This window comes from Vanacampus margaritifer, chromosome 1 (genome assembly GCF_051991255.1).
Source record: "Vanacampus margaritifer isolate UIUO_Vmar chromosome 1, RoL_Vmar_1.0, whole genome shotgun sequence".
NCBI lineage: Eukaryota > Metazoa > Chordata > Actinopteri > Syngnathiformes > Syngnathidae > Vanacampus > Vanacampus margaritifer.
The window spans coordinates 29,407,350-29,435,343 of NC_135432.1; the positions used below are offsets into that span (position 1 = coordinate 29,407,350).

General features: G+C 37.6%; 1 protein-coding gene across 4 annotated transcripts in view; it reads right to left on the bottom strand.

Annotated features, from left to right (window-relative positions):
- The window catches only part of LOC144035843 (plexin-A1-like), a 248,625-nt gene that overhangs the window by 17,556 nt on the left and 203,075 nt on the right, over positions 1-27,994 (bottom strand). For 3 of the 4 annotated variants that reach the window (XM_077545873.1, XM_077545888.1, XM_077545881.1), the window contains 9 exons: positions 26,491-26,611; positions 25,885-26,021; positions 24,354-24,521; positions 20,682-20,775; positions 17,534-17,770; positions 15,545-15,688; positions 7,722-7,956; positions 5,985-6,133; positions 459-556 (listed from right to left, as the gene is read on the bottom strand). In XM_077545873.1, coding sequence (XP_077401999.1) covers positions 459-556; positions 5,985-6,133; positions 7,722-7,956; positions 15,545-15,688; positions 17,534-17,770; positions 20,682-20,775; positions 24,354-24,521; positions 25,885-26,021; positions 26,491-26,611 — 1,383 coding nt within the window. The remainder of the gene's footprint in view (positions 1-458; positions 557-5,984; positions 6,134-7,721; positions 7,957-15,544; positions 15,689-17,533; positions 17,771-20,681; positions 20,776-24,353; positions 24,522-25,884; positions 26,022-26,490; positions 26,612-27,994) is intronic. The other variant, XM_077545896.1, reaches the window with a different exon arrangement.

Genomic DNA, 27,994 nt, shown 5'->3' on the forward strand with positions numbered 1-27,994 from the left:
AAAATATTTTTAAAATGGCTTTGCCTGTCATGACAGTCACTTGTTTTAACTATTTGATTCAAAATTATTTAAAGAGGAGTTTATATCCAGTGCAGCCTTTCCCATTTTTTTTAATCCTTCACTTGATTTTTGTTTTACCTGTTCTTGAAAGCAGACCATGACTGCAATACTGACTTAATTATGTTGACAACAACTCACGTCTATAGCTTAGCATTTTGAAGTAGTACAAACACAATTGAAAACAAATATGAGAGAATAATATTTCAGACAAGAGAAAATAAATCATAACAAAACAATTAATAAGGCTCCAAAACTTAACAAAAGTGCAGCCACAAATATGACATTAAACTGGTGTTGATGTGTCAAAACAGTGACATTTCATCCTTAACAGTCTTCCTCAATGCGCCAGAGTACTCCTCTATTAAACAAATAAAAAAAGGAAAACCAAGTAAACTGACCTCTGTGCTTCCAGCGTTCTTATGAATGTCAACAGGAAGTGTTTCTTTGTGAGCAGCTGGCCAAACAATGTCAAAGCCTTTTCAACATTTGCCTGGACCTGAAGAAAAAAGGAACACACCGAGAGAAAAGATTTTTAACATCAACAGACAAAATACATCAAAATTTTGCCTGTTAAGTCATCCTCTAATCAAACCTAAATGCTTGAGGTGTGTCAAAATCAATAAATGGTATATGGATAAACACATTAAAAAAAAGACAATTAAAAAAAGAACAACAGTAAACACCGAACCATTTTTGAAGAAATATTTTTTTCAAGCACAGAACAATGGTAAATCTCTTGCTGTGCTGCTGTATTTTTTGTGCACCGGAGAAATGATTTTAGCAGACAATTTCACATAATTGCCTTTCTGGCATCGCAGGGTGGATGGTTCCCGTTAGAAAATCGTTAAGAAAAGAATGGTTGTCACCAGTGTCGAGAAACCTGGACACGCTTTGACAGTGAGTCTCAAATAAGACTAGAGAAATGCCATTTTACTTGCCGGATCCTGTTAAATGCTCTTGAACAATGCAACTTCAACATAACCTGCATCAATGAATTTTCTACTCAATAGGGCAGTGATTTGCAACCACTTTGCTATACAATTTCAGTCATTTGGTCTGAAAATGTGCACCATCTATTTCGTCTCTTTGTCCATCTATCTATCTGTCATCAGTAAAGGCAGGCAGGACAATGACGTTCTCTTCCACTAGATGTCAGAAGGTGTGATTAACCTGTACATCCACCTGTCGGCATTCATGCAACAGAATGGCTTTGAGTTCAACTAAACATGTTCAGATTTAAGAAACTGTGTGAGGAAATTGAGCTGAGACCATCATTATTTCAGTATATATAGATTTTTTTTATGGTATGCTTTGAGATTTTGTAAATGTAAAATTGACTGGGAAACACTTTAGGGTGTCCTGATTAACCCCGTCTATTCTGGCTTGCATGTAGAAACCTAGCTCTATATATATATATCTGTACAATTGTAACCACTTGCCATGGTACAACAGATCTCTCTCTCTCCACACAAATAATTCAAAACACATCGAAATGCACTCACAGGCTGCCAAGAACATAACAAGGCAACAATACCACTCATCCATTTAAAGCAAATGTGACCGGCTCTGGCTAATAGGTAAAAAATTAAATAAAATTACCGTAATTTGAGATTATTCATGTAGTCTAATTCTACACTTAATTCCCTTTAAAATGATATATAACACATGGAAGTACCTAAAGATTGACGAAGTTAAAGCAATTTCAATTTTGCCAGGTCGAAATCCCTCATTTTGAGAAAAACACATTTAAAGTTGTGGCACATTTTTTCAAATGTCCATAGCAACCAGTACCTTAGGAAAACGGTATTGGCCCAAAACCTTCAGGAACTGTTGAAAGACCACTGGCAAGTTAAATCCAATAGCAGGTAAGGACATCATCTGAGATGTTGAAATCTGCCAAAAATGGTGATTCAGCCTCAACTTTGAATACACCATTAAGCCTACAATTCATCAGCACTACTACTACTGTGTGCATGTGTGTTTTTAAGAGGTCAAATGGGAAAATTTATTTAAACTTTTTTTTTTCAATAAAAAGGGTTATTTGCTATGTGGTGTGGCCTGTAACAAGAACATTCATTGATATTTCATCATGGATATCATAAATGTATTAATTAATTTAGTCAATGGTTTGAGCTCAAAACACGGCTGTGTGTCTTCAGTTCGATTTCATGCCGCAGGTTGACATGGTGTTTTTATTAGACTTTTATAGGTTGCTACTTTTATATAAGTCATGTGTGAAATGACGACGAGACTAAGTTTATGAGTTCCTCAAAACATGCTCGCTATGAGTCGGCTAAAAAGACATTATTAGCTAATGATGCGAATTGTCTCAACTCGGCTATCCTCTACATAAGGCCTCCATGCTACTTTAGCGTTTGATTCTTTCTTTAGCACACCTTGCTTCATCCCATGTTGCCCATCACCATACTGTCTTTCTCCATGTTGTTCTTGGCATTCTAACCTTTCTTTTTCTTTCCGGCTGCCAAGTCAAGATGCACATCGTCTACTAATTACTTATTTGAACATAATTTCACGACAATTTTAACTCTTGGGCTGCTGGGAAATGAAAATAGAGACCTTAAATAGGGAATTTTTAAAAAGCTAAATCTCAAAAGAAAAAACAACAACCATGTTTTTGTTCATAACTCAAGACTAACCCTTGCGACATCCACACTCTTTAGCCAAAGTGGGTCACAAATCGGAGTGTGGGGATAGGAAAAAAAGGTAAAAACATGGAGGATGGAGCAGGTGGAAGAGTGTCAAGGGTGATCGTAGACAGAGGAGCACCAACAAAAGTGAAGGTTTATAGGAAGGTAGTGAGACCAGCTATGTTGTATGGTCTGGAGATCGTAGCAATGGGCAAAAGATAGAAAACCGCTAGAAATGTTCAAGGTGAGGATGCTGAGATTTTTCTTGTGATGAGACTGGACATGGTCGAGAAAGAGCTCATCAGAGGGTCAGCACAGACCGGAAGTTTTGGAGACAAAGCTGAGATGGTTTGGACAGTGGCGGAACATGTTTCTACGGAGGAAAGAAACTGGATATAGTGGCGGATGCTGGAAATGGAGCTGCCAGGTAGGAGGCAAAATGAAGGCCAAAGAAGAGATTCATGAATGTGGTGAGGGAAGACTTGCAGATAGCTGGAGTTACAGCAGAAGATGCAGAAGACAGGAAGAGATAGAAGAGGACAATTTACTGTGGAAACCCCTAAATAAAGTAGGGTTAAGCCAAAAGAGAACTATATATCACTACAATATATAAACGAGGAATGAACAATCTTCTCCTTTGCTGAAATGGTGACATTACTTTGAAAAATGTTGAATGCATCAACAGCCACAACAGCTTCTGGTGAAGGAAAGCAAAAAGACAGGGAAAGGAGTGAAAAGGCATCGAGGCGTGACGTGATTGTACGTGTTTGTGTCAGAGATGGTGACACGCTTCCTCGTCCCACTGGCCTGCACCTGTCACCGCTCATGCACAACACACTAAACACCCCAAAGACGCCTGTCTGTCAGCCACTGGCTCCGCCTCCCTCACTGCTGGTCCCTTTGGTCATCGACTGTTTTAATTTCTCACTCGTTTTTTTGTGTTTTTCCTCTTTCACGCACATGTACACACTGTTCCCACCTCTATTGGCACCGAATTCTCTCCTGCGATGTGCTATAATGAAGTGTCGAGATCTGTCTCTAGATCGCTAAATGAGATTCCTGACCCTCGAAGGTAAGTATTGACTGCGATGTGAGGTGTGGCTTAGCAAGAAAAAAAAAAGCCTTGAGTGAGAAAAGCTTTTGTGTTTATCTGCAAGCCTGTTTGTGTGCATGTAATGTACGTCTACAAGTGGCGTAGCTGGTGTGTCTTTGGGGAGAGGTACGTCACACAGAGCAATAAAGCTGAGGGCATTACTTTCCACTGGATTACACACGTAACCTATTGGGAAATACAGAGGAAAGGAACTCTAACTGTAAAGCACGTAGCATTCCTTTATACCTCAGCTTAATAGGTACACGTCTACTTTCACGTTAGGATCGAGGGATTTAGCACCTGTCAAGCTTTGTACTAAAAGTGCTGACAGTTGTTCACTCCAGACCATTCCAGGTTCTGCTTGTGCAAAACGTTTGGCCATATTTCTTATCAATTCCATAATTGTAGCCTTCACTTCTAACAGCCCTCACCTCAACCATCGCTCATATTTGACATTACTTAAAAGTATCCTCACGTGTGTCGGCAGTTGTTATTTGGGCTGATATTGGTACAAGCGGGGTGGTTTTATACACATTTTGGAGGAAATAAAACCAACAGATAAGCACAATGTTACAGTCAAAAGTTTTTTTCCTGAAACTTCAACTTTGTTCTACTTCTGTAGTCTCAAGTTAAGTCAATTTTATTTGTATGTATATAATTGTTGTCTGTTTTTAATTTGAAAACACAAGCAAACAAAAACAGGATGTGAATTGGGTATTAAGACACATCAACACACCCAATTTGTTAAAGATTACAAGTTTAATTTGCTGCAGGCCTCTCAATAGGCCTACAGTTGAATTCGAATTTACCCATCAATACCCAATAAATGGCCACCTACAGCACTGGAGTGGAACACTATAAAGTATAATTAACCACAGTTCAATTTTACAACCAGACTGCATTTTTTAAACAGCAAATCAATTTGCCAAACTCTTTAAAGGCTACAATTCTCTTAAAAATAATTTTTTACAATTTCGACAGTGGTTTGTCCTTATTATAGTCAGATAATGGATAGCTGCTGTGTTAGCTGCTTAGCAGCTCATGATAAAGTTGCTTTGTGAGCAATTAAATTATTTCCTAGCCTCTCTTCTCAAAAGCAAAAACAATGCAATTTTTTAAGTGGCATTTTCACTCAATATTGATATTTTATTCAATTATTAAGAAGTCCACATCTGCTGATTATTCAATAAGAGAGGAAAGGGAGTCACAACATGGTAAGGTGATGAAGTCAACTCAATGAATGCATGAGGTAAAACAGAGTTCTACAAGATTTTTCAAGTGGACAGCAGCTTTAAAAAAGTTAAATCCACCACGAGGTTTAATGCTTTACATGTTAGACATAAATACATCAATTGAAATCAGTCAGAGTCATTAAGTCTGTCAACATGCTTGTCAGTCCGCAACCCGAGGTCGCATTAGGCCTACTTGCGTACCATTGTCAAAGCTGTTGCAAATTGTTAGTTGTTGTCACTGCAGTCAGCAAACAAACCTGTTTCATTCAGTTGATTGGAAAATTGCAATATGTTGTGGCAGTGCTGATGACGCAACACACACATTCTAAATCTTCATGCCACTGATTACAAACTCGAGTGTTTATCCACAATGTATCAGGATGCACCGTTCCATGTTCAGTGAACTAGTAAGACAGTTGCACGTAATGGCTTGATTGACTAAAATGTGATTTATAATGCACAACCATCCCAGATTTGACCTTATTCCTCTCCCTGTATAAATGTATACTCTCTTTTCAGCAGGTTTATTGATGTTTCTTTTCTGTCAGATGGGGCAACCCTTCGTCCCTGAACTAAGGCGAGAATATGGTGTGTGTCTGTCCCCTGAGATCCCACTAATGATGAGACTACTCATTTGCATTCACAGAGGAAACTGAATACATTAGGATGAAGTACAGGATATGTGATTAAGATAACCAAAGTGCAACTTACATCTTGCCTCTAACCTCAGATTTAACAGTCTGTCGTATATACTAATATTGGATAATGGCTACTATGTACATCACTTTCATAAAAAAAAGAAGAAGAAAAAAGTCTACTTCTACATGCATGTAGCGAGCATATTGCTAAATGATGCAAATTAAAGTTAGTTAATCAGTGCAGCAGCCCATAAGCTGTTTCCATCCCATGTTAGTATGGTTTAATTTGAAGATGAGATGGTGGTGTACTGACCCGTACCTCCATCTCCTTGAGCACTGGGTGGTCCTCAATGCCTGGGAACAACACTCTCATGGCGTACGTCCGATAGTCCAAGAAGGGAATTCCAGCACCGTCCAGTTCTTGTGTTAGCTCATGAATATCTGTCTGAAGTTCGGCGAAAGCTTCAGGAAAAAACAAAAAACACGCAAAAAAAAAGCAAAACATTGACTACTGTTGCAGCGAGTGTAGCACCCTATAATGTATCCCGATAATGTTTTATTTTCACTAATAATGCAATAACAAATCCTGACTGATATTGTAATAACATTTTTACTGATAATTGTGGATTTATTCCATTCTCAGTTGGGTCTTTTTTTTTTTTTATCTTAAAACTGATTATGTAACTTGACATATAATGTAATATGTGTAATATATATGTTTTGAGAATCATATAAATTCACTGCAAAAAAAAATTGTGTTAAAATGTTGGTTTTAAATGTTTGAAGGTTGATTTTAACTCCTAAAATGTATTTTTAACACCATCTGATTTAAATGGAAGTCTTTGTTTCAGTTATTTGACAGAGTTTACTTTATGTAGTGTTAAATCAACTCTGCAGAGAGTTAATCAAAGTAAGCTCCGCCCACTTGATTAGAACTGTTCTGAATTCTGGGAGTGTTAAGTGTTGCAATTAAATGTACTGTACCTGTTCTTTTATATTTAATAATGTTATGTTCATGTTTTATTGTTAAACAATCATTAACATTTTAAGTTCACTGTTACATCAGAGTTTTAGTGTTGTTACACTAACGGGGCACGTGGCACCTTATAATGTCATAATTTCCTGGAAGGGATTTTTCTATTTATTCCATTATTGGTGATATTCTTACATTATTTGGGTTTTACTACATTTTTGATCATGTTAAGTGCACATTTTATTTCATTTTCAGGAAATTATTACATTGTGTGATGCTGCAGTGGATTATAGGCATTGTAAATTTCATACATGTTAAATGTAACTAATTATTAAATTGATCAAATGTAGTGTATAAATTGTCACAAAAAGTTATGTTGGTGTAGTCATTTTGTGTGTCGTATCTACAGTACTTTGCTGCATCTGCTGGATGACTAAAGAATTTAAACAGCCATCTGCATTACCTTTTACAACGCTTTAATATGGTAATTAATGGTCTGCCTTTGTCATTTTTAATGTGCAACTATTTATTCATGTCTGCTCATATGCTACATTTACATGGTCAATGTTGTGATGTCTGCCTTTAATAATGGCGAGCCGATGATTGAACTACATGGCCCCTGTCTCGCCCCCTCCAAGTCCGCCTCTTATCTGCTTCTCCGCCCACACACACTTTTACATTTCTAAAGGACAGCTGGGAGAACAGAAGGCAGCAAGGGCTCCTTAGGATGTGGGAATAAGTGCACAGAATGTGTTTTCCCATTGAAGTGAAAATGTTTTTGTCTTTTTTGAAACACTTTTTTGAGAGAAGAATGTGAGAAGAAAATACATCTGAATTTATGTGAACTAAGCAGACCCACATTCAAAGGAATAAGACTACAGTGAGACCATGCAAATTGATGAATGTATGTTATCAATAACTCTAGTTCACATGTAGTATTCTGCTGTTTTAACTTTTTATTAGTAGTTAACTTCTTGTTAGACTGATGATTCGCAACAAATGGCGTGATGCAAATTGCGACAAAGTCATTATTTGTTGGAATGGAATTAGCGAATCTGGATTGCGCGCTGCCTATACCTTCTTTACATTCCAGGGCCACTCTGGACTCCAAGTTGTCCATCTGTAGCTGAAGACGTTTCAGGGTGCGGTCAGCGTCTCTCGACTTCCTCTTATAGGCTATCAACACAGCGATGATGACCAATAACAGCATCCCGCCGCCACCTCCGATCCCGATGATGGCAGGCAGCGTCAGCAAACTATCAGAGTAGATGTGAAGAGTACCTGGGGAGTACTCGAACCCGCCGGCTCGGATCTGAAAACAAACAAGAAGCATTTTTAATGATGGAAATATACACAGAAGTTTAAGCGACTGTTCCATGTTATGCAAGTGAACGCTGGAATCTTTCACATCAGAACTGAATGTTCAGGGTAATGCTCATAGGATCATCAGGGAAAAACATATTGCTAATTATTTACTTTTCCGTGAATGTATTTTCTGTTTCTCTTGGGATTCGACCTTATCCAAATGAAAATAAATACAGTGCCAGGCACTAGTTCATCTAAGAGCAGCAGATGGTTAGAGGAGAATAGTTGGTGGTCTAAGGAGATCGGAACTTGGTGGTCTGATGAAAGAGAAGTTGTTTGACCCCATTTCTACCTCAAGAATCATGAAATTTTTATCTCCTCTGTAGTCAATGTGGAGGCCCATCGTTGACAGGCGCATGCTTGGGGAGCCTTACATCACCTTAATTACTGTGAACTCTTTTTGCCAGGAAAATTTTGATTTTTTTTGCCTGCAGGGGTGATGCTTCAGGCTGTGGATGATGAAGATCTCAAAGATGACTTTCTCAGCTTTGTTTATGATCTCTGATCTGGAGAGGTAGAGATTTAAAAAGAACCCATCGTGATCGGTTGAACAATGTTGATGACGAAATGTACCACTGCTCATACAAATATGGAGCACCAAAAAGACCCAAAGAGAAAGTTCAGAAAATGTATCCATCCATCGATCCGTTTTCTATTACTTGCATTGTTGAAGGTCACAGGACAGCTGGATCATCCCAGCTGACCTTACATGAAACATCAATGTTGAAAAAACAATTAATAAAATTTGCTATTGATTTTTTTGTTAAAATGGCTACATTTTTTTTCTGTATCTGTCCCTATCAAAAATAATAATAAAAATAACTACTTCAGGCATGTATTCCAATGGATAATGTTAAATTAAACTTAACTATGGGGTCAGCAAAAAATTAAGATGTTAAGTACAGATTGACATTGAGTTATTCAAGAGAGACAATGTAAAAAAAAGAAAGAAAGAACATATGCCGCATAAAGCATATTCACCCGCAATAAAAGTAATCAAACAGAGTAATTAGCTACTTTAAATATCTCCCCAAGCAGCCATGGCAATTAGGAAAAGTGAAACATGTTTTGTGTGTGTGTGTGTGTGCTTCGTTAGTACATTTGCACAAGAGCAGTTTATCTCAGTAAATAAAGAAACACGGGAATCCATCAAATCAAGCAATCCACTAGGGGGGTTCATACACGACTCAAATGAATAATGATTATACACTTTGAAGTTCTTGTAAGTGAACTTTCATGTCTAATTAGAAGGGGAAAAAAAATCAAAGCTGAAAGTATAACATCAATATCTACGTATGTAGTGTATGTGTGTACAACTCAAACCAGCGGAAGCGAGACAATTGCAACAGTTACAGTATATGAATACACAGTTATCAGTTTGTTGAGAAGACAATAAACAGGACACTCGCATTGCAATGACATGTTTCAGCTTACTTAGCCGCTCAAATTGACAAAGTGTTGAAAATTCACGTCTGACGCAGGTTTCACGGATTTCTGGTTTTGTTGTGAGCAGTTTTTATGCCAAAAATAAATGTTATCTATTTGACAGATGTCAAGTAATGATCAAACTAAAGTGCCTTTAGCTGTAATCAAGACTGGTTGCACCTAACAGGCGTTGTTAACAGCAGTTATTCACTGGTCAAAGAAATTGTTCACTTAAGTGCAAGTGCAAATGGATGCTGATGGTTGCATTAAAACAAACAAACAAACATGAGCATAGCTTTAATCAGAATTTGAGATACTTTAAGTGGACGTAGTAATGACTGCAACACCACATCTAAAGTAGATAACCAAGTGAGTGGACTGAGGGATTGAAAGCAGTAGACACTAAATCAAATAAATAAATAAATATTGGATGGCAGTAGTAACTTTTCCCCCAGTGCTCTCACATAAAAAATTACAATTCAAAGACAGTAAAAAAATCAACAACAAAAAGTTTAACAACAAACCAGCAAACATTCATTTAGTGCATTTTTGCTCAAAAATTAACTCACTCACAAAATTTTACTATGTACTCTGTTTTTCTTAAATATGTAAAATACGGCAAAAAAAAAAGGCCTACTCGGGCAGTATAAGACCTAAGTGCAACTATGTTTGCCATCTAGAGGTGAATGGTGATATTACAACTTAAAACTACAGTCAACTGCTGCCTACTCGCTGTTCTGTACCCACAGATTTGCATACTCTCTGATTTTGTTGGTCCAATTTTTTCCCCCTCATATTTGTTTTCTAATTTTTTTCCTGGGATTTCCCCCTACATTTAGCCCTCGTTTTACCTACAAAACTGTACTGATTGTTTATCAACATTTTTTGAAGAATATTTTGGTTTAAAAATAAAAACTTCAAGAATTCAATATTTTCCTTTTTTTTTTTTTTTTTTTTTATTAATGAAGAGGCCACTCAGAGTGTGTCAAGGTTTAACTTCTGCTGCAGACAAAAATAAGTACTGATTGCTGCAGAAAGGCCTGTTCCCCAAAATATTCTTGGGCAACAACCTCCCACCTATTGTCAGCCCTTGGAACCCTTGGAAGCATTTAAGGGTTCCATGTTTTTCTTCCAAGAAAAGAACACATATGAGATCTTAGATAAAAAGATAAAAATACAATGATAACAACAAATAATAACTACCTAATAAAATAATTTACACATCACACCATGGTCATGAACTGGATGTCGGCAATGCAGAATTTTGTTACAGACAGTAAGAAATAAAGGAGCACCCTCAATAAGAGGTGTTAGGACAAAAAAGTGTGGAAAAAGAATTCACAAAAAGAAGTTGAAGAAAGGGAAGTAAACATCCTCTCACAAAGTAAAGCAGTCGTCCTTTATCAAAGTAAAGTTAAAGGTTTTTGTTGTTTTACTGTTAAAAGTGGTTGACAATACTGTACATCTTCAGATGATACAAGTGCCGTGTGAGCACAGGCATCTCAAAAAAGTTGGTGACACATTTTCAAAGTGAGTGTCTATTTTTACTCTCGTGACAGTCTGAAGGAGTGATGGAGGAACGAAAAAGCTGTAGGCCAAAACAACAAACGAGTTTCTTCGAAAAACTCGAGGGAGGCGCGCAGCTGCCAACGCGCAGCTGAGCGTCAGAAGGGACACGCAAAGGCTGGCTGACACACACACATTGTAGGGTCCTTACTTTACACCCACACAAGCTGTGTAATGTCTGGACACCCATTGGGGTCCCCTGTATGTAGGTCATTCTACATGGGGAACATCTTTGTGCAACAGCTGCGTCCCTCTCCACAGAATCACACGCAAACACAAATATACATAAGTGCTCATGGGTATATATATATATATATATATATATATATATAAATATAGATAGATAGATAGATAGATAGATAGATAGATAGATAGATAGATAGATAGATAAGTGATCGACAGCTTTTTTTTTGTTTGTTTGGGTAATGTGAAAAAGATGGTCAAACTACACCAAAACCACAACACATTGCATCATTTTTTAAATTTCAGCATGACATTTTGTGGTTTAGTGCAAGAGTGTTGCATGTAAGGGTTTTTAATAAGTTGTTCCAACCTTGGAGCTGGCTGCTTGATGCCGTTGAGAGCTATCATGCTGAATTAAATGGATGTGCTGTCATTGGATTTGGAGGCATATTGGCTGTCGCTGGCAGGGAACAAATGTCAAAAAGATATAGCGAGGCCATTGTGAGAGGACATTGGCTATAAGTTTAAAAAGGGACATAAGGGGGGTAGTGAGTGGGTGTAATGGCACACATATTCAGAAATACATCCAAATGTATTCAGAGAGGGAGCTGTGTCGTCTGCCTGAGGTTGACCTTCTCCACTGCAAGATGTGGTGATTTTAAAAGTCTGCTACAGTCAGAGCGAATCAGAGATGTACGTCTGCAGTCTGGTGACAGTTTGAAACAAGTACCGCTCAACGCTTGCTGTGGGCTGCACTTACTAAGCTTGTTTGTGTTGGCTTTCTGATACTAACGTGATGAAAGTGACATTGACATCATTCGCACCGTGGATGCTTGGGGGAAAAAAAATGTTGCATTGGTTTTTGACGCAGAACTTGTGTCAAAAAACTGTTCAGACTTACAGTAATGTGTGAAAAGGACTTTGCTGTGATTCCTCTGTCACGTCATCTCATCTTGTTAGGACATGTTATGGATTTATTTTCTACAAATATTTCTCTCATATGTTTTGCTATGACTCACGTTTCTCTTTAGGCTTCTTGCTCTCTTTGAATTTTAAAACTATACCACTGGTGTCACTCATTTTAATTCAGGGGCCACACAAATTTGAGTGGGCTAGGCCATTTGTAGCCTAATAACTAATAATAATATTAATAATAATGAGAATAATAATAATGAATAATAATAATAATAATAATGAATAAATAACACCATAAGTCTGAGTAACTACCAAATTTCAGAATGTCATCTAACTGGTTGTCTATCCAATGGGCAAATTTATCAACAACAGTTAATTTTAGTGAAAAAAATGCCGTTTGTGTTCTGTCCTCATAGGCCAGATTGGACCTCCAACGAGCAGGTTCTGGCTCATGGGCTGTATGTTTGACAACCCTGTTCTTTACCATTACTGAGGTTTACAATTACTGCATCTCACTCACTGTTCATAGAGTCATTGGCTGAACTACATGTCAATCAATAGTGACAGAAGCCTGATTGGTCAATTCCATCACCCATAGGAATGTCCCGCTCCGATCACATGATCGGAAATTGGGCCCAATCACGTGGTAGCTGACTCGATCGGAATAGGACGTTGTCTCCCGATCAGGATTTGGATAAATATAGCCTATGAGGTTATTTTTACAACTTTTTATTAGATCTGGAGTTGCGCGGTGGAACAGAGTGAGACTTAATTTTTCCACACACCTTAGCGTCCGGCATGGCGTCACTTTGCTACAGTAACACTATTGGCATAATGTCATCGAGCGGCAGGGCTAAACAAGGAAGTAGATGATAATAATGTATTATCATCTTTAATATGGAAAGCGGAGACGGTGCGACTTGCACTGTGTGCCAAGTAAGCAGTTCTTGTGGCAGAAAGGATATACAGTAGATGCGTTGGACGCTTCTCCGCCGCTGCGCTGCACTCCACTGACAGGAAACCCAGCTGCTAGCCGGGCAGCCCCGCCACTATTAGGTGCTGGCGACTCTGGATGTGCTTCGTGCTATCTCCGCGGATCTAGCTGCGGCGCCCGTGCCGGCGACTCTGATCGCTCTTCGAAAGTAGCCCGGTGCCTAGCCAAGCGCGAATTCGGAGGGTTGGACGTCCTTAGCGGGGACGCCAAATCCCACCCGGGCCGGCAGTCTAGCCTGGTGCGAGTCCAAACCCAGAGTCAGGACAGGGTAAGATTAAATACATTTTGCTTGTTTACTCTATGAATGCAGCCTTTTGTTTGCTGTGTAGTTGGCTTTTTTCACGCACATATATACTGTATTTGTTCTTCCTAAAGTAAAAGAACATTAGGTTAGCCCATTAATTTGTGTTAAGTAGCATGCTTTAAAACGGCTACAGTAGGTTCTCAAAAATAAAGCTATAAAGGGGATTTAACTGTTTTACTTAGTTTAACCACTGCTCCCCTTACCATATAAAAGGTGTTGGGATAGTTTTGTTAAAAAAACAAACTCGGAATTGTCTGATCTCAAAAAGAGGTGATTCGGACTCAGGTTCAAAAAAGTGTGACCGGGACATCCATAATCACCCAGTCTTGGGTATTTACCAGTATACAATCTGTCAATCATTATCAACAACAATTATCCACAGCACCAGTTTACATTTGCAGTAGGATAGGACACAGGGTCTGCTGAGATTCTTTTCATGAATTTCTAGTTTGTTTGTTTTTTTCCAATAACAAACTTTCGAAGAAAGGCCAACCTTTGGGGATGCTAAGAGAACAAATTGACAATCTGAATAAGTTATACAGAAACAATGTTTTGACATGGCGACAATTTCCATGATTTTTTTTTAACTGAAGAGCAAATCCGAGGTTGAATGGGATGGAATAGAAAGACTGTAATTTACACAAATTAGTACTACTAGCACAAATTATAATCTAGGTCATGCTACTTTGTACTATTGGGAGTGTGGAGCGAGCCAGCAGAAAGACTGCTTAGCCGGAGTCTGTAAACATGATAAATATGCCTGTCTGGGTACAAAAGCAAAGCTGTGTCGGTAAAATTTGAAAATAAAAATAATCTTGAAGGTTATGCTCATTTTATTCCCTCTACCATACTGTTTAACACACACTAAAACTAATAAAAATGTTGGAATAACAAAGTGCACCGAGGGACTTAACAAGCAGCACCTGCAGCAAAAAACTGCTGATGTGTGTACGGTTGATGATGTGAGTATATTTCACTGAAAAGGAAGGAATGTTTTTTATTTTATTTTATTATTATCTGCAAACGTGTGAAGGTTCCTTCATTGGGACATGTCACACACTTCAGCCGCTTTAAACTCAACATTTAAAGTGTACTGTGACACTTTTCTTCTTTCTAGACCAACTTAAAATGTATTTTGCCTGTGTCAAAACAAGGCTTACCTGATGCTCAGCAACAGGCAAGGGAAGAACCTGTGAAGTTAAACATGTTAATTAAGCATTACATATTTAACAGCCACCTTGGTGTGCAAGCTCAGTGAAGCGTAACCTGGATCTGTCAGAGGAAATTGTTGTGGAAAGCCACAAGGGCTTATTCCCATAATTCAACAGCAAGGTTAGAGTGACATTATATGCTGAGTTTGTCAAATGGGAATATTTTTAAATGCATAAACATGAACGAGGTCAGTCTGAACATACCTTAGCCCAGCAGGTGTTACAGAGAGGAACAGTGATGAAGTAATAGAGGACACAAAGGATCACATTTACAGTGTAGTGTCGAGATGTTGCACTAAATATAATAAACTTGAAGCTTGTGATGTTAACCCCATCTGAAGTGAATCAATTGGTCTCAAACACTTTAAAAATGTTAAATATATGATTGAAGGGGCAAAAAATGGTGAAATAATAAAATGTGATTTACAAATCACGCTTATATCAGGTGAAGGTTTACATTCCCCAGGGGTTGAGCACACTGTATTATGAGAAAAAAGGCTTAATGCCCATAAATCCAAAATACTGTGGCAATGGTTTTGATATTTTCAGAGGTTGAAGTTGACATTAGTAGAGATGTGCATGTGAATTTTGGTGGCAATTCATAACATTTTAGTGTCATTAAGCAACGTTTAGTTTTTGTAAATTTACAATTGTGCTCATAAGTTTACATACCCCAAGGGTATTTAAACTTTCACGCACAACTGTATACATGTGTGTATAAAAATCTGTAAAAATACAGTTCCACAATTTTTTTTTAAATCTGACCCAAAAAGTTCCATTAAAGTAAACAGAAGACAGGAATAGTCTTTTTGTCCACATTCCATATTGGTTTTTTTTTGTTTATTTTTTGTGCTTTTTTATTTTTGAACACAGAAGAGTTTATAATTACTGGAACCTTGAAACATCGACAGACTGTGACCAAGAAAGTTGCACCAACCGTGACTTTATGTTGTCCAGTGAGGTTGGGCCACTCGCACAGTAACTGGCTCTCAGACAAGGTGAGAACGCAGGGAGTTTCTCCGATGAGTACCGTGTAGTTGAGACGACTGTTGCCTGGGGCTGCCGGGATCAGATTACGACCCTAAATGGAGGTAAGGACAAATACAATGAGGAAAAAAACCTAACTTTAAACTCATTCATGAACAACATCCAGCCATTCCTTTTCTATAGCAACTCCTCATTAAGGTCACGGGTGAGCTGGACTTTGGGCAAAAGCCGGCCAACACTCTGGACTGGTCACCAATGGCAAATTCATGAACATCATTCAAAGCATCTGACCAATCGAAGGGCACTTATAATCATATAAATCAACATCCATTCACATTCATAGACAGTAGGCTCAATTTAGAGTTTTCAATTAACCTAACGTGCTATCCGGTATTTCCATGTTGATAACAAATACAAATGAAACATTGAGGCTTTCTTTTCACACCATTTATATGAACACAGCATGACTGGGATGAGAAGTCTCACGTTATTTTGGCGTATTTCTTATTTTAAATTTGCACTGTGATGGAAGGTGGGAAGTGAGCTATGCGAAACAAACAGAAAAAGTGGAGGAAGATAAATGCAAAACCACATGAAAGTTGGCAAGTAACTTTAGGAACGTAAGTGAAAAGAATCTATAAAAGAAATAATACGTGGAACTTGAGAGACGTGAGTGAGAGGTGATGGCTTCTGTGTCTCCTGTTGCTTTAGCTGCAGCACACAGACACACACTCCCCTTTCTAATCTCATTGTCTCTACAGGAGACCAGAACTCACTCCATAACTTTGTAAACATCCATTCCACATTGGGAAAACACGCACATGCACACACTCATGCATGCAGACACGTCATATTAAAAATGTTTTTATCTACTAGTATACACAATGCAAAATGTACACATTTAAGGATGCTCATCAAAAAACTAAAAGTTATTGTTACATTGCTAGTCTGAGTATCTTGTTATTTCTCTTATTCAGCTAATTCATTGCAAAATATTCCCAAAAAACGGTGCATCAAAATGACTTTGTGATGTTTTAATGACACGTAAAAACATTTCTAAAGATGATTACTAAGATTGATGATTATTAAGTTACTTAAGCCCAATAACTTTTAATACATCAAGATTAAGTCTCCTGTGCTGAGACTACAGTATATATATATTTTTTGTGTGTGATTTTTTATCCTTTTTGAAGAAAATGCCAGTGCCTTTTCACAAATGCAGGTTCTACGACACGACCAACATTTAAGGTTACAAATGGGGCACTGAACTATTTTTCGCAGCAGAAAAAAAAACACTCGGACACCGCCAATGTGAGTCAGTTTATCGTTTTTCAGTTTATTGTTTAGTATTTGTGGCTTATAAGTTGCCGCCGTCTGATTTACGTCCTCCTGTAGGAAGATTTCCAATTGGAAAGGAATGCTACTGTATGTTTACATCATATTCACAAAGGTGCTCCAAAGAATCCATGTTTCACTTGTAGAAAGTCTTGACAGAACATGAAAAATGTCAGAAGTTGATCAGAGTGTGAGGAATATGAAAGACCCCATATGAATGTGGCGGGATGGCAGGGAAAGTACCGGTACCCGTGTTAGACTGCAGCCCCTTCGCTCCATATGGCCCTCATTGAGATCATGATGGACCATGACAAAACTAGGAAAATCTTGAATACGGAGAGAAAAAATGGCCAAAATCTCACAGTAAACTATGAGGCAAACGGGACTGTCATGGCTGCCAGGAATGTAGTATAAACACAGCATAATAGTTTGCCCATAATTAAAATGGAAAATATATTTTAGGAGGAAACCTGATGTACTGTGTACTTTGTTTTTGAATTAGCAGGAAACTCTCTTAAAATCGAATTAAAATGCATATAAAGTGCATGTGACTGAAAAAAAAACAATGATCGAAAAGGGAAAACATAACTAGTGTTCTTCTGACCTTAAGTATGAGCGGAGATGTTGGTTTAAGCTCCATTATTCCAGATGAGCTGAGTGGTTCAAACACAGGGTCGGGATAGTAGCTGAAAGTCTCATTGACCGCCACCAAGGAGTTCACATTGTCCATGTAAAACCCAATCTCATCAGGACCGGTGCCGGTTTCGGAAAAGCTCAGCTCAGAGTCTGCCACAGATGGAGCGAGGCAGACCATGACTGAGTTGTTGTATACTGTACAGTTCTGTGAATGAGGCGAAACATGACGTTAGTCGAACAACGCTAACATTGCTGTACTTTTGCCCAATTCTTTGTCACTTCATATTGGCACAATTACCACTGTCATATAAAAAAAAAAAAGTTCCACAGTAATACCATAGTTCTTTTCCCCCCATTAGTATTTTCATTTTGAAGGTGTAAAGTAGACTTAATTCCCGGTTTTATCAAATTCATTTATATAATGTAATATTTTACACAAATGCATTATTTTTGTTGTTTCTCTCATTTTTGTTGTTTCTCTCATTTTTGTGACACAGTCGTATAGCACACTGACCTGTGAAATGTGGCCTATGGTAGACAGAAGAGGACAAGTGATCAACACACGTTCTAACACTTTAAGGTGGAGACGCTGGAGAATGATATCTGTGAATCTGACAGATTATGCTCGTTTGAAAGTAAATAATGTACGTTAATAAAATTTAAGCAGATATTTGCGCTTGCAAAATCCAGTGCAAACACCTGCACTAGGCTGTGGATTTTCATTCATAATTCTAACTTTTGTTAGGATGTGGGATAAAGTCAATAATTCAAGTCACGAAGACTTGTTCATATTCAACATTTATAGTGCATTTGAAGTAGTTTCTCTTTTTATTTCTATTGCTGCTAATCTAAATAAACATATAAATAAAAAAATATATAAAATGGGGAACGCTAAGCAAGGCAAGGCCAGGCAGCTTTATTTAAACAGCACATTTCATAAACAAGGTAACTGAATGTGCTTCACAAAAAGCCAACAAAATAGTTTTTTAAAGTTTAAATCAAAGTAAATAAATAAAAAAAATAGCTACCAAAATTACTAAAATAACATACAGTGCTAAAACAAGATTTTGGAAAAATTCATTTTGAAAATTTATTTAAAAGACCTTAATCATAGCGGTGGTGGTGGGTGTTGGGGAGCATGGGTGGGGGGCAACATTTAACTTGTATTTAAAAGCATTTACACTTGGGCCTGAATTCACTTCTTTCGGCAGCTTATCCCATTTGCATGCAGTCTAAGGGCTAAATTCACCATGATAGTTTTGAACTCTGAGTGTCCACTAATTGACCCAAGTCTGCAGATAACATATCAGATCCCAACTGGGTTTACATTCAATTAGCATTTCTTTAAAGTATTCAAGACCTAAACCATCCCATTATTCAGGCTTGTCTGCACATAGCCGGGTATTTTTTTAAACAGATATTTCCCTCTCTCCCCATGTAGGAAAATTTTCCGTTCACCTCATTTGTTTGAAAAACAAAACAAAACACTTCTACACTAAAAAACAGAAGTACCTTTTTTTTTACAAGACGTTTTATCAAACCCCGAATCAGTTTCAGGCTAGGGACATGGACTCTTTTTGCTAAATGCTAAAATGTTCGTTGTGAAGGAAGACACATCGTGACACGCTTCCCGAGGCACCTACAAAATAAAAGTCACTACGCATTCCAGTTGTCAAGACACATTTATTGTGATGAGGTGCGACAATAGCAGTGCCTCTAACTATGCACAAATGACATATTCATGAATGGACTCGAAGCAAGCTTTCCAGAAAAGCGCACATGACTTGACAACCCACTGTAAGCTTATTTCGAGCCTTGAAACTAATAAATAAATTGTAATGCAATGCATTTCACGTATAATAACGATAACGGAGTTTCAAACATGAGGAAAATAATTAGTTAGATTACTCAGTTTATGAAAAAAAGAACGCAGTTACCAACACCATTATATTATATTATATTATATTATATTATATTATATTATATTATATTATATTATATTATACTATATTATATTATATTATATTATATTATATTATATTATATTATATTATATTATATTAGTGAGGCGCCGAATATTTGACCACCGAAAATTTTCTGTCAAAAATGGCTATTTTTGCCATTTTCGGCATTCGGCCGAAATAAAATTAAAGTCGAAAGAATATGGCCGAAATAGGATGTTGTGGTGACGCAAGCAAAAAAACGCTGCAAGCAAGCGTCTGTTTTAATTAAATAGTGAACGCGGGGGTGAGTGTCCGCCTCCCTTCTTGCTGGATTTTCACCGGCCAGTCGCAGCAGCTCCCGGGGTCATTGCGCACACCGGAGGAGAGGGGCGTTGTTTGGTGTACAACATTTAAGCGGGTCGAAAAAAAAGACAGAACTGCCGTGTACTGCAGTACAGGTGAGCCAATCTTTCTCCTGCAGAACCTTCCCTTTTTTTATTTCTTTTTTTTTAGAGAGACCCTCGAAGGCTTCCACTTTTTCATCCTGGTAACTGTGCTAAATACTTTAGCTAATGCTAGCACTATTGCTATCAACAGTTTTAAACACTGAAACACTTAACGCTATCTCAGGGTGGCTACAGACCTGTACAGGACGCCAAGTGTGACTTTGCAGTCCGTTCCCGAAGCCCATTAGCTGGTGTGAACAAATGTATTTATTCATTTTTAAACATTGGTGAACATGTGAATGTGCCGATTTTAAGTGCGCCGCACCTTGTCCCGCCGCACACAGGGATCCGTGCCCGCCTGTGCAAACTACAATGAATATAAAGTGCAATCGCACCGCCAGAAAATGCTCAACCCTCGTTTGGTGTTTAATGTACCATATATTGTGCTTGGTTAAAATGCCAGTGCTAAATAAATATTTTATAATAATATTATATTTTTAATTAATTATAATAAATGCAATGATAGTAAAAATTGGCATAATTTTTTTCCGGTGTTTCGGTTTTCGGCCAAGCATTTTTCATTTTCGGTTTTCAGTTTCGGCCAAACATTTTCATTTCGGTGCATCCCTATATTATTTTATAGTATAAATCATTTAGCACTAATTATAAATACTAAGAGCTGATTCTGTACTGCAAGAGTTTGTGTGTGTGTCACAATAATACTTACATGAAAAGACTCTGCCTGTCCATACTTGGCCCTTATCTTTGGTTCCCGGATTGTTGCAAGGTTGGTCCCACTCACTGTCAATAGGGTTCCACCACTGCAGAGAAGAAAGAAAACATTTATACTTTGCAGCAAGAAGAACCCTATCAGATGGATATTAAAACAGGTAATAACACCAATAAGAAATTAAAATAAATTAAATTAAAATTAGGAATAGTTCCCTTCTTATCAGCTATAACAGCTTCCACTCCTTTCAGTTTAGCAGTTCCTTTCCTCTTTCTTTATGTGGGCATATGTATGTATGTATGCATGTATGTATGTTAGAACAGGTATCTTAATGCTTGTACCATTATCTGCAAAACAACACACTGAGCAGTGCACACATACGTACAGCTATGTGACATTGTAGACGTAAAAAAAAGAAGATAATTCATCCCCCCTCCCCCCCACACTCTCAAGGCTATATATATTATAACTAAGAATTCTCTATGTCCTAGCTTTCTTGTAGATTGCTCTTTACTTTCAAAAACAATCATTATCATGTTGTGGGATCGAGTGATTTCTTCAGAGCACTATAAAATGTGCAAGAGCTACAGTAAATGTAGTTGCTGTAATTTGCCAAAGCTGAATGCCAATAAATTCTAAGTATGTTCTGAGTGGATTCTTATTAGTATAAGGGTGAAAGAATGTATCCTATCTTAGCTATTCCAATTATTTCATATGTCAAACATCTAATCTTCACTATTAGCATCATTGCCGTAAGTCCACTCATCAAATACTACTGCCTATTCACCGTCTCCCAGTTGCACTTTTTCTCTCCTCCTGTTGGCGTATTTTGAACTGAATCACTTTGAACCTGTTGTTTCTCCTTTGAAATTCAAACACATGCAACATGATTTGTGCACTTTGGGTAAATTATAGCAGAAGTGATCCAACAGCATTTATTCTCCATGATGGTTTATCTGTCCCTAAGTCCATCGCCATCTCATCTTTCCCATTCCCTGCCCTTATTATTATTATTTTTTTTTATAATGTCTATAGTATTTTCAACGCAGTTGAAACTCAAGCTCACTCCCTAAAGATTACACATATTTGAATTTAAACTTAAAGAACAAAATAACTGCATATTCATGCTAACACATTTCATTGACTCAGTCTAAACTTGTTGAACAAAAGATAACAAAAGCATATCCACAATAGAATAGCATGATCTGTACATAATTTATCATATTCAAGCATGCAGAGTATGTTTTTGAGAAGTGCAGTGTGCCATTTGGTGATGATCAGAATTTGGGATTGCCCATCTGTTCAACTGACTGTTTTTTGTTTGTTTCAATCAATTCAATTTGATATCTGCATGCTACACTAAATGTTACTGTATCTGTAATGTAAAGAATAAGTAAGATAAGAAAAGTGAATTTTGTTTTCTATATTGTTGTGTACCATGAGATGTGATGTATTTCTATATAGTCTATATTGTTTCCACCAACATTGCTTTGTAGTAAAAATCACGGACAGCGTCCCGTTATTGATTGAGTTTGCTAAATGATGCACTCCTCTACTGGCGGTTACCTTGGCTGGAATTCATCTGCTTTATAAACTATACACTCACTTACATCCATCACTTATGTCTCTGCACTCAATTATAATTGATAATGCATTCAGCTGGTCCATTGGCGCTGTCAATATGGATGACTCGATCAAATGCAAGCTTATAGTGAGAAATGCTGAGGTTGCGTTTAAGTTTGCAATGTAAATGTGGACTTTCTGATGGCACCAACACATTGCATGAGTTTCTCTAATATGAGATTATACTGTGTGTAATGCTTCCCTCAACAAGAGTGTCAACTAAAATTAAATTTCACAAAGGCTTTACTAACCTCCACTGTTACCTCCATTTCTCTTTTGGATCCCAGATGAGCACTTGTCACTGACTCATTTTAAGTGCTCTGTCTTCTTGCAAATGGATTATCGTCGGACTTGTACAACGATGATGCCCTGACACTCCTTTTAAATGCCTTTCCTCACTTATCACTGCTTGAGCAAAAGTGCCAATTCTCTGCTGGCGCGCAAAGGCAGACAGTGAGGCAGAGATGATCAAATGTGATTTCACGTCTAATCGTCTTGTCATACTTTCTGTTTGAGCTGAGGTGTGACGGTGACATTGTCAGAAACATGCCAGCTAAATGAGTGTTCTGTAATTTTCTCCATTTTTCTAAATGTAGGTGTTTTTTTTTTCATGTGTTATCTTGTTTAAGTTTTACAAACAATGAAATGCTTTTCTTATTAACACCATGAGTCGTTAAATGTAACTTTATCAAAAATTGTATCTCTTCTGAAAAAAAAAAAAATACAATCTGAAATTGACTATCTTGTTGGGTTGCTGATATCAACCCCAAGCTTAACAGCAAATATTATATTCAATAATATTACCCAATTAATACGGAAGGTCTCTAGAAAGAGAGACTCATTAGCACCACAACTTTATTGTCACCATTCAGTAAGAATTAGGGAATGAGAAGTAAATAATTTCCTCATTCTTGTACTATTTTTTCCTAGTAAATCTCTAATAGCCCCCAAACATGCTTCAAAGAGAACTATAAATAAAAAAAGGTTACACATTTGGTAAATATCCTTCAATTTTATCATAATATAATGACACTCTATCATGACAAATAAATATTAACCTGCCCTTATCTATACCCTAATGCTTTACTCATGTTCAACATGGAGTTTTGAGGATGTCTTCATTTATTTATCAGTTTATATGCATTGCAGAATTCCATTACATAAAGCTATATACTGTATAGTATAAAGCTGTGCATTAAGAATGAACTGAGATGGAAACGTAGACGCTTGATTGTCGTTAGCCAACTTAATTAAGACTCAGAGCCAAAGCATGAATGGCCAATTGACTATGACAACCTCACACTCTGCATTGACCTCTTCCGGTGTTAAAAACTGGCTTGACCCTGATGAACAATCTCTGGAGACACCATCCATTTATCTCTGTGTAAAGCCAGTGTCAGCTCTCACCTGGAATTTACATCTGCTCCATCCAGATATAACAGGCAAGAAAGATTCCTTGACTTGGAAAATGTATGTAGCTACTCGGCTAATATAAAAGAAAATCCTGCACCAAAGTGATAATGTAGCCTGCAGCCCCTATTAGTGATAACGATGGAATTAAGGGACAAGTCTCTTGGTTTGTTAAGTTAATTTGAGACCGTTTATTGCTTCTAGGTGTAAATATAAGTCTAAATAGTTGTCTGTCGCCAAGCACCTTTTGCTATTAAATTGGTTCCTGTGCCCATACTAGCATCATTACTACCATCTTGGTAGGAAAGGGTTAAAACTGTCAGCCCTGTGATTGGCTGGTCACCAGTCTAGGAGATTGTATTTCAGTGCATTTGACAGTGTTCTGGTAAATAACTCAATTATGTTTGTGTTCATTCTTGTCTAAGCAATAGAGCTTAAGAAAGAAATCCTAAAAATGTATTTTGCTATGAAAGATATGTAGTCAACCTACAATATAGTGCAACAATTTGATCAAATGACACACAATCCAGTGAGTAATGCATTTTCCCAGCAGTCTTAAGTGGCGGCTAACCTGTAACAAAATATAATACAAATGCATCTCAATAAAATCAAGTGTTCTTAGAGACAAAAGTTTACCTGGCAATGCTCCAGTCCGGTTCAATCCTCAGCACAGTGGGGTCTTCGGTATAATTAAACTTCACCTCTGGGTTTCTGAGGTCAGCGTCATCTATGTCCACCAAGACAGGTGCACTTCCTGGAGCCAGGCCAGCTGGCGTTATGCACACTATCTCATGAGCATTCCTCCTGGATGGGCAGACAACTTTAGTTGTATGGACTCAGATATACAGTTTAGTCCAGACGTTCTTAGATAGTGACAGGTTTCACAAAATAATGTGCAATTTACCTTGGAAGACTTCAGCAGATTACCGATTGAAACAATTTACATGACTGTACATACAGTATAATCATCAATTGTAATAATTGGTTAAATGTCATCTTTAGCCTGGAGCTCGTGGACAACACAAAATTCCTGAGGTCTGTCCCTGGATATTCGTTGTGTGTCTGACTGCATTCAGTTTTGTCATCAGTAAGTAAAAATCATGCTCAATTGAAATGAGGAAAATATTCAACGTCCTTGCCTTCAAAAAGTCTTGAAAATATGTGAATATAATTAGCCAAAATGTACTAATGAGCACAGAGTCGTGTATATCCGTTCTATTACTGATACATATTCAATTGATGTAGCCAGACATTAATGATGCAGACAGCTAGTGTGCGTGTACATACAGTACATATATAATAAAATATACATTTGTTACAGCTATGTGGTGGCTGCTTTTCTGGGACATGACTGCACAACAGTAATGCAGTAGAGACGTGTTTGTTTGAGTTGATTCTCAGTCATCCCAGTTATGGTAAATTTGAATTGAGGCTACTGCGCATACCTGTTGAAAGGCTTCTACTACTGCAGAAGATGTATTCCGTTGTAATATCGCTCTATCCTCCACATCCCCCCACTCCATTTACTGGAGGGGTGAAATAATATATAATGTCCTTGTTGGCTTGTCACCATAGCAACCCCTTTTAAAAGTGCATGCCAGCAACCTTGATAAGATGCTACAAACACGGTGGCACAGTTCAGGTCTGACAGATAAAGACGGAGTTGCAGTGAAGTGGAATCAACTGGATTTACTGTGAGGGGGCTGCGACAGAAATGACTGCAGCAACATCAAAGCTAGCACACAGTAGTTGCTTCAACACAGATTAGCAGCCAGGGGCTAATCCCTGCGTTTGACATGCATGCCGCTGTTGTGATAGCTGGGAATGTTTTTTCTTGCTTGAGATTAAGGAAAAACCTGTGTGAGTTGAGGTAAAACACTGCTGTGAGCCTGTAAATAATACTGGTGCTTGCACATATGACATACAACTGCAAACACTCACAGTATGCGTACAAGCATGTCTCATCCCTCATGGTGATGACACTATTTAAACAGATTTTATTTTTTTTGCTGTGACATTCTTTCCGTTGTCCTACCAGGCTTTCAAATCCCGTGTGCCCCAGTGTGTTTTTATTGGGTCAAAAAATGTCAAAATAATTTTTCATTGAGCATCAAACAGGGACACATTTGTGCCAAAGGACATTTGAAGTGACAAAATATATTCTTACTTTTTAAAATGGCAGGGTTGTGGTCCAATGCTGATAGAAACAGAGCTGCCTGCATTGAGGTAGCTCCCCTCTATAGTGACACGGGTGCCTCCAGATATCGGACCCTGAGAAGGCTGGATGCCAGTGAAAAATGGGGTCTGGAGAAAAGACGAAACAAACACATGTATTAGATTGACGTTTTTACATCTATAATAGCCATTAATTGAATACATTTAACTGTATTCAATATGTTAGCAAAAAAGTGGAGCTGTATTGGAAAGACAATTTAATCGTTTCTCTTTCAGTCTGTTAAAATATGTCCGTTTCTCAAACCAGCTCCTGGTGCAAAAAAAAGTTGGGGCCTGCTTAGACATAGAGGAAGTAAAAATTGATTAATATATGGAGTTTGTCCCACTATTGCAGTGAGTGCAATTATACCACTTTATTTGAGATCATGGATGGATTTTTTAAAATACGTTTTACAAGGTTCAAAAGCTTTTGTCCAGACAATGTACCGGCTACACTGTTGAATAATGTCACTGTTTAATAAAAAAAAAGTTTTAAGGGTTAAGGTTTTACAATGTAAAACCATCTCAGTGTCCTCTCTTACTATTGTGCGTTCCTTACCACAAACGTGAACGGTCTAGGGGAAAGAGCCCTGTAGTCATTAACGCAGTTCCTCACACACACTTCCACCTGAGCCTCTTGTACTCTGTATCCTGTTGCATCATTCAGCTGACACACTATTCTGTTGGTGGAGGGATGACAACAAGAGGAAGAAACTGCTCAGAGTGAATTACATAGTGAAAGCTTAAACGTTTGTTTACGTAATCGAGCTGATCACATTATATCAACAGCTAGTGTGAATCTTTTCATTGCCCCATCTAATCTGTGGCAGACAAACCAAAGCTCATCAAATAAAATTGGTAATCAATAAAATGTTTAATAACAAAATGATATTAAAAAAAAAAAGTCAGATGGCAGGCCTTCACCAAGTCACAGTCAAGGGGCTACTTGGGATGGCAGTAACATTCCAAACATTCAAAAGATCTAATAGATTGGTATATAAACACAATTAAAACCTGATCTGACAAGAATTGACAGTGACATACACATCGGAATATGTTAAATTCGATTTCAAAGTTTTGGTTTGACATTAAAAGCTTCTGTTTACAAATTTGTTCAAACTTAATTAGATTTGACAGCTACTGTATGTTGTTAGTTTTATGTATTTATTTTGTAATAAAAATGTATTTGTTTTTGTTTGAACAATAATAAGAATATTTTACACAAACGAGCAAAAAAAAACCAACAACTATTTAAAATCACCAGTAATGACAACATCATAACCTCCTTAGTGGAGGTTAAAAACTTGTCATCTACATGTAGGAGCCTATAATACACCATTGTGTGCTTTGAAATCTTCAATCTTGAATGAACAGCCACCTCAACCATGTAGGTTGCCACTGTACTAAAACACTAGCTAGAATAAGTGAGTGTTTCAATGTATGACCATGTGTTTGGGTTAGAAAAAAAAATCAAACTGTGCAACTAAAGGAAGACAACAAAAACATACATGTGAAGAGGTGGCAGAATGTCCATACTGATATGGAGATTAACGGTAGTGTGTGTTCTATAGGAATTGAAATGGGCTTTGCTATCTCCACACGCATCCTTTCCCGACTAACTGTACCAGCGAGAGATGGTTTGATTTGCCTGAACGGAATTCCTCAACCGTGGAGGACCCTGCAGAGGAGTAAATGTCAGGATAAAGGGATGGAAAAGTAAGGGGAAGCACATATGTAGGGAGTAATGGAGGGGAACAACAGATGGAATCCTATTATCGTCACGCACAAAATCTGATGCATCATATAGAGTATGTCTCAGCCTTGTCAAATAATAAATTGTTATAAGGAAAATACAGGATTTATTTTTGGTCAATTTAACATTACATAGGTTTTAAAAACATTATAATTCTAAATAAATGTTCAGGGAAGCGCAGTTAGATACAGTAGTGTTTAAAACATTAGGGATGTCACAATAACCGCAATAACGCAGCGTAGAACTCGCAGTTTGGTGCTCATGATGTTTACCGAAGTTGTTAATATTACTTTAAAAACCTATCTCCCCT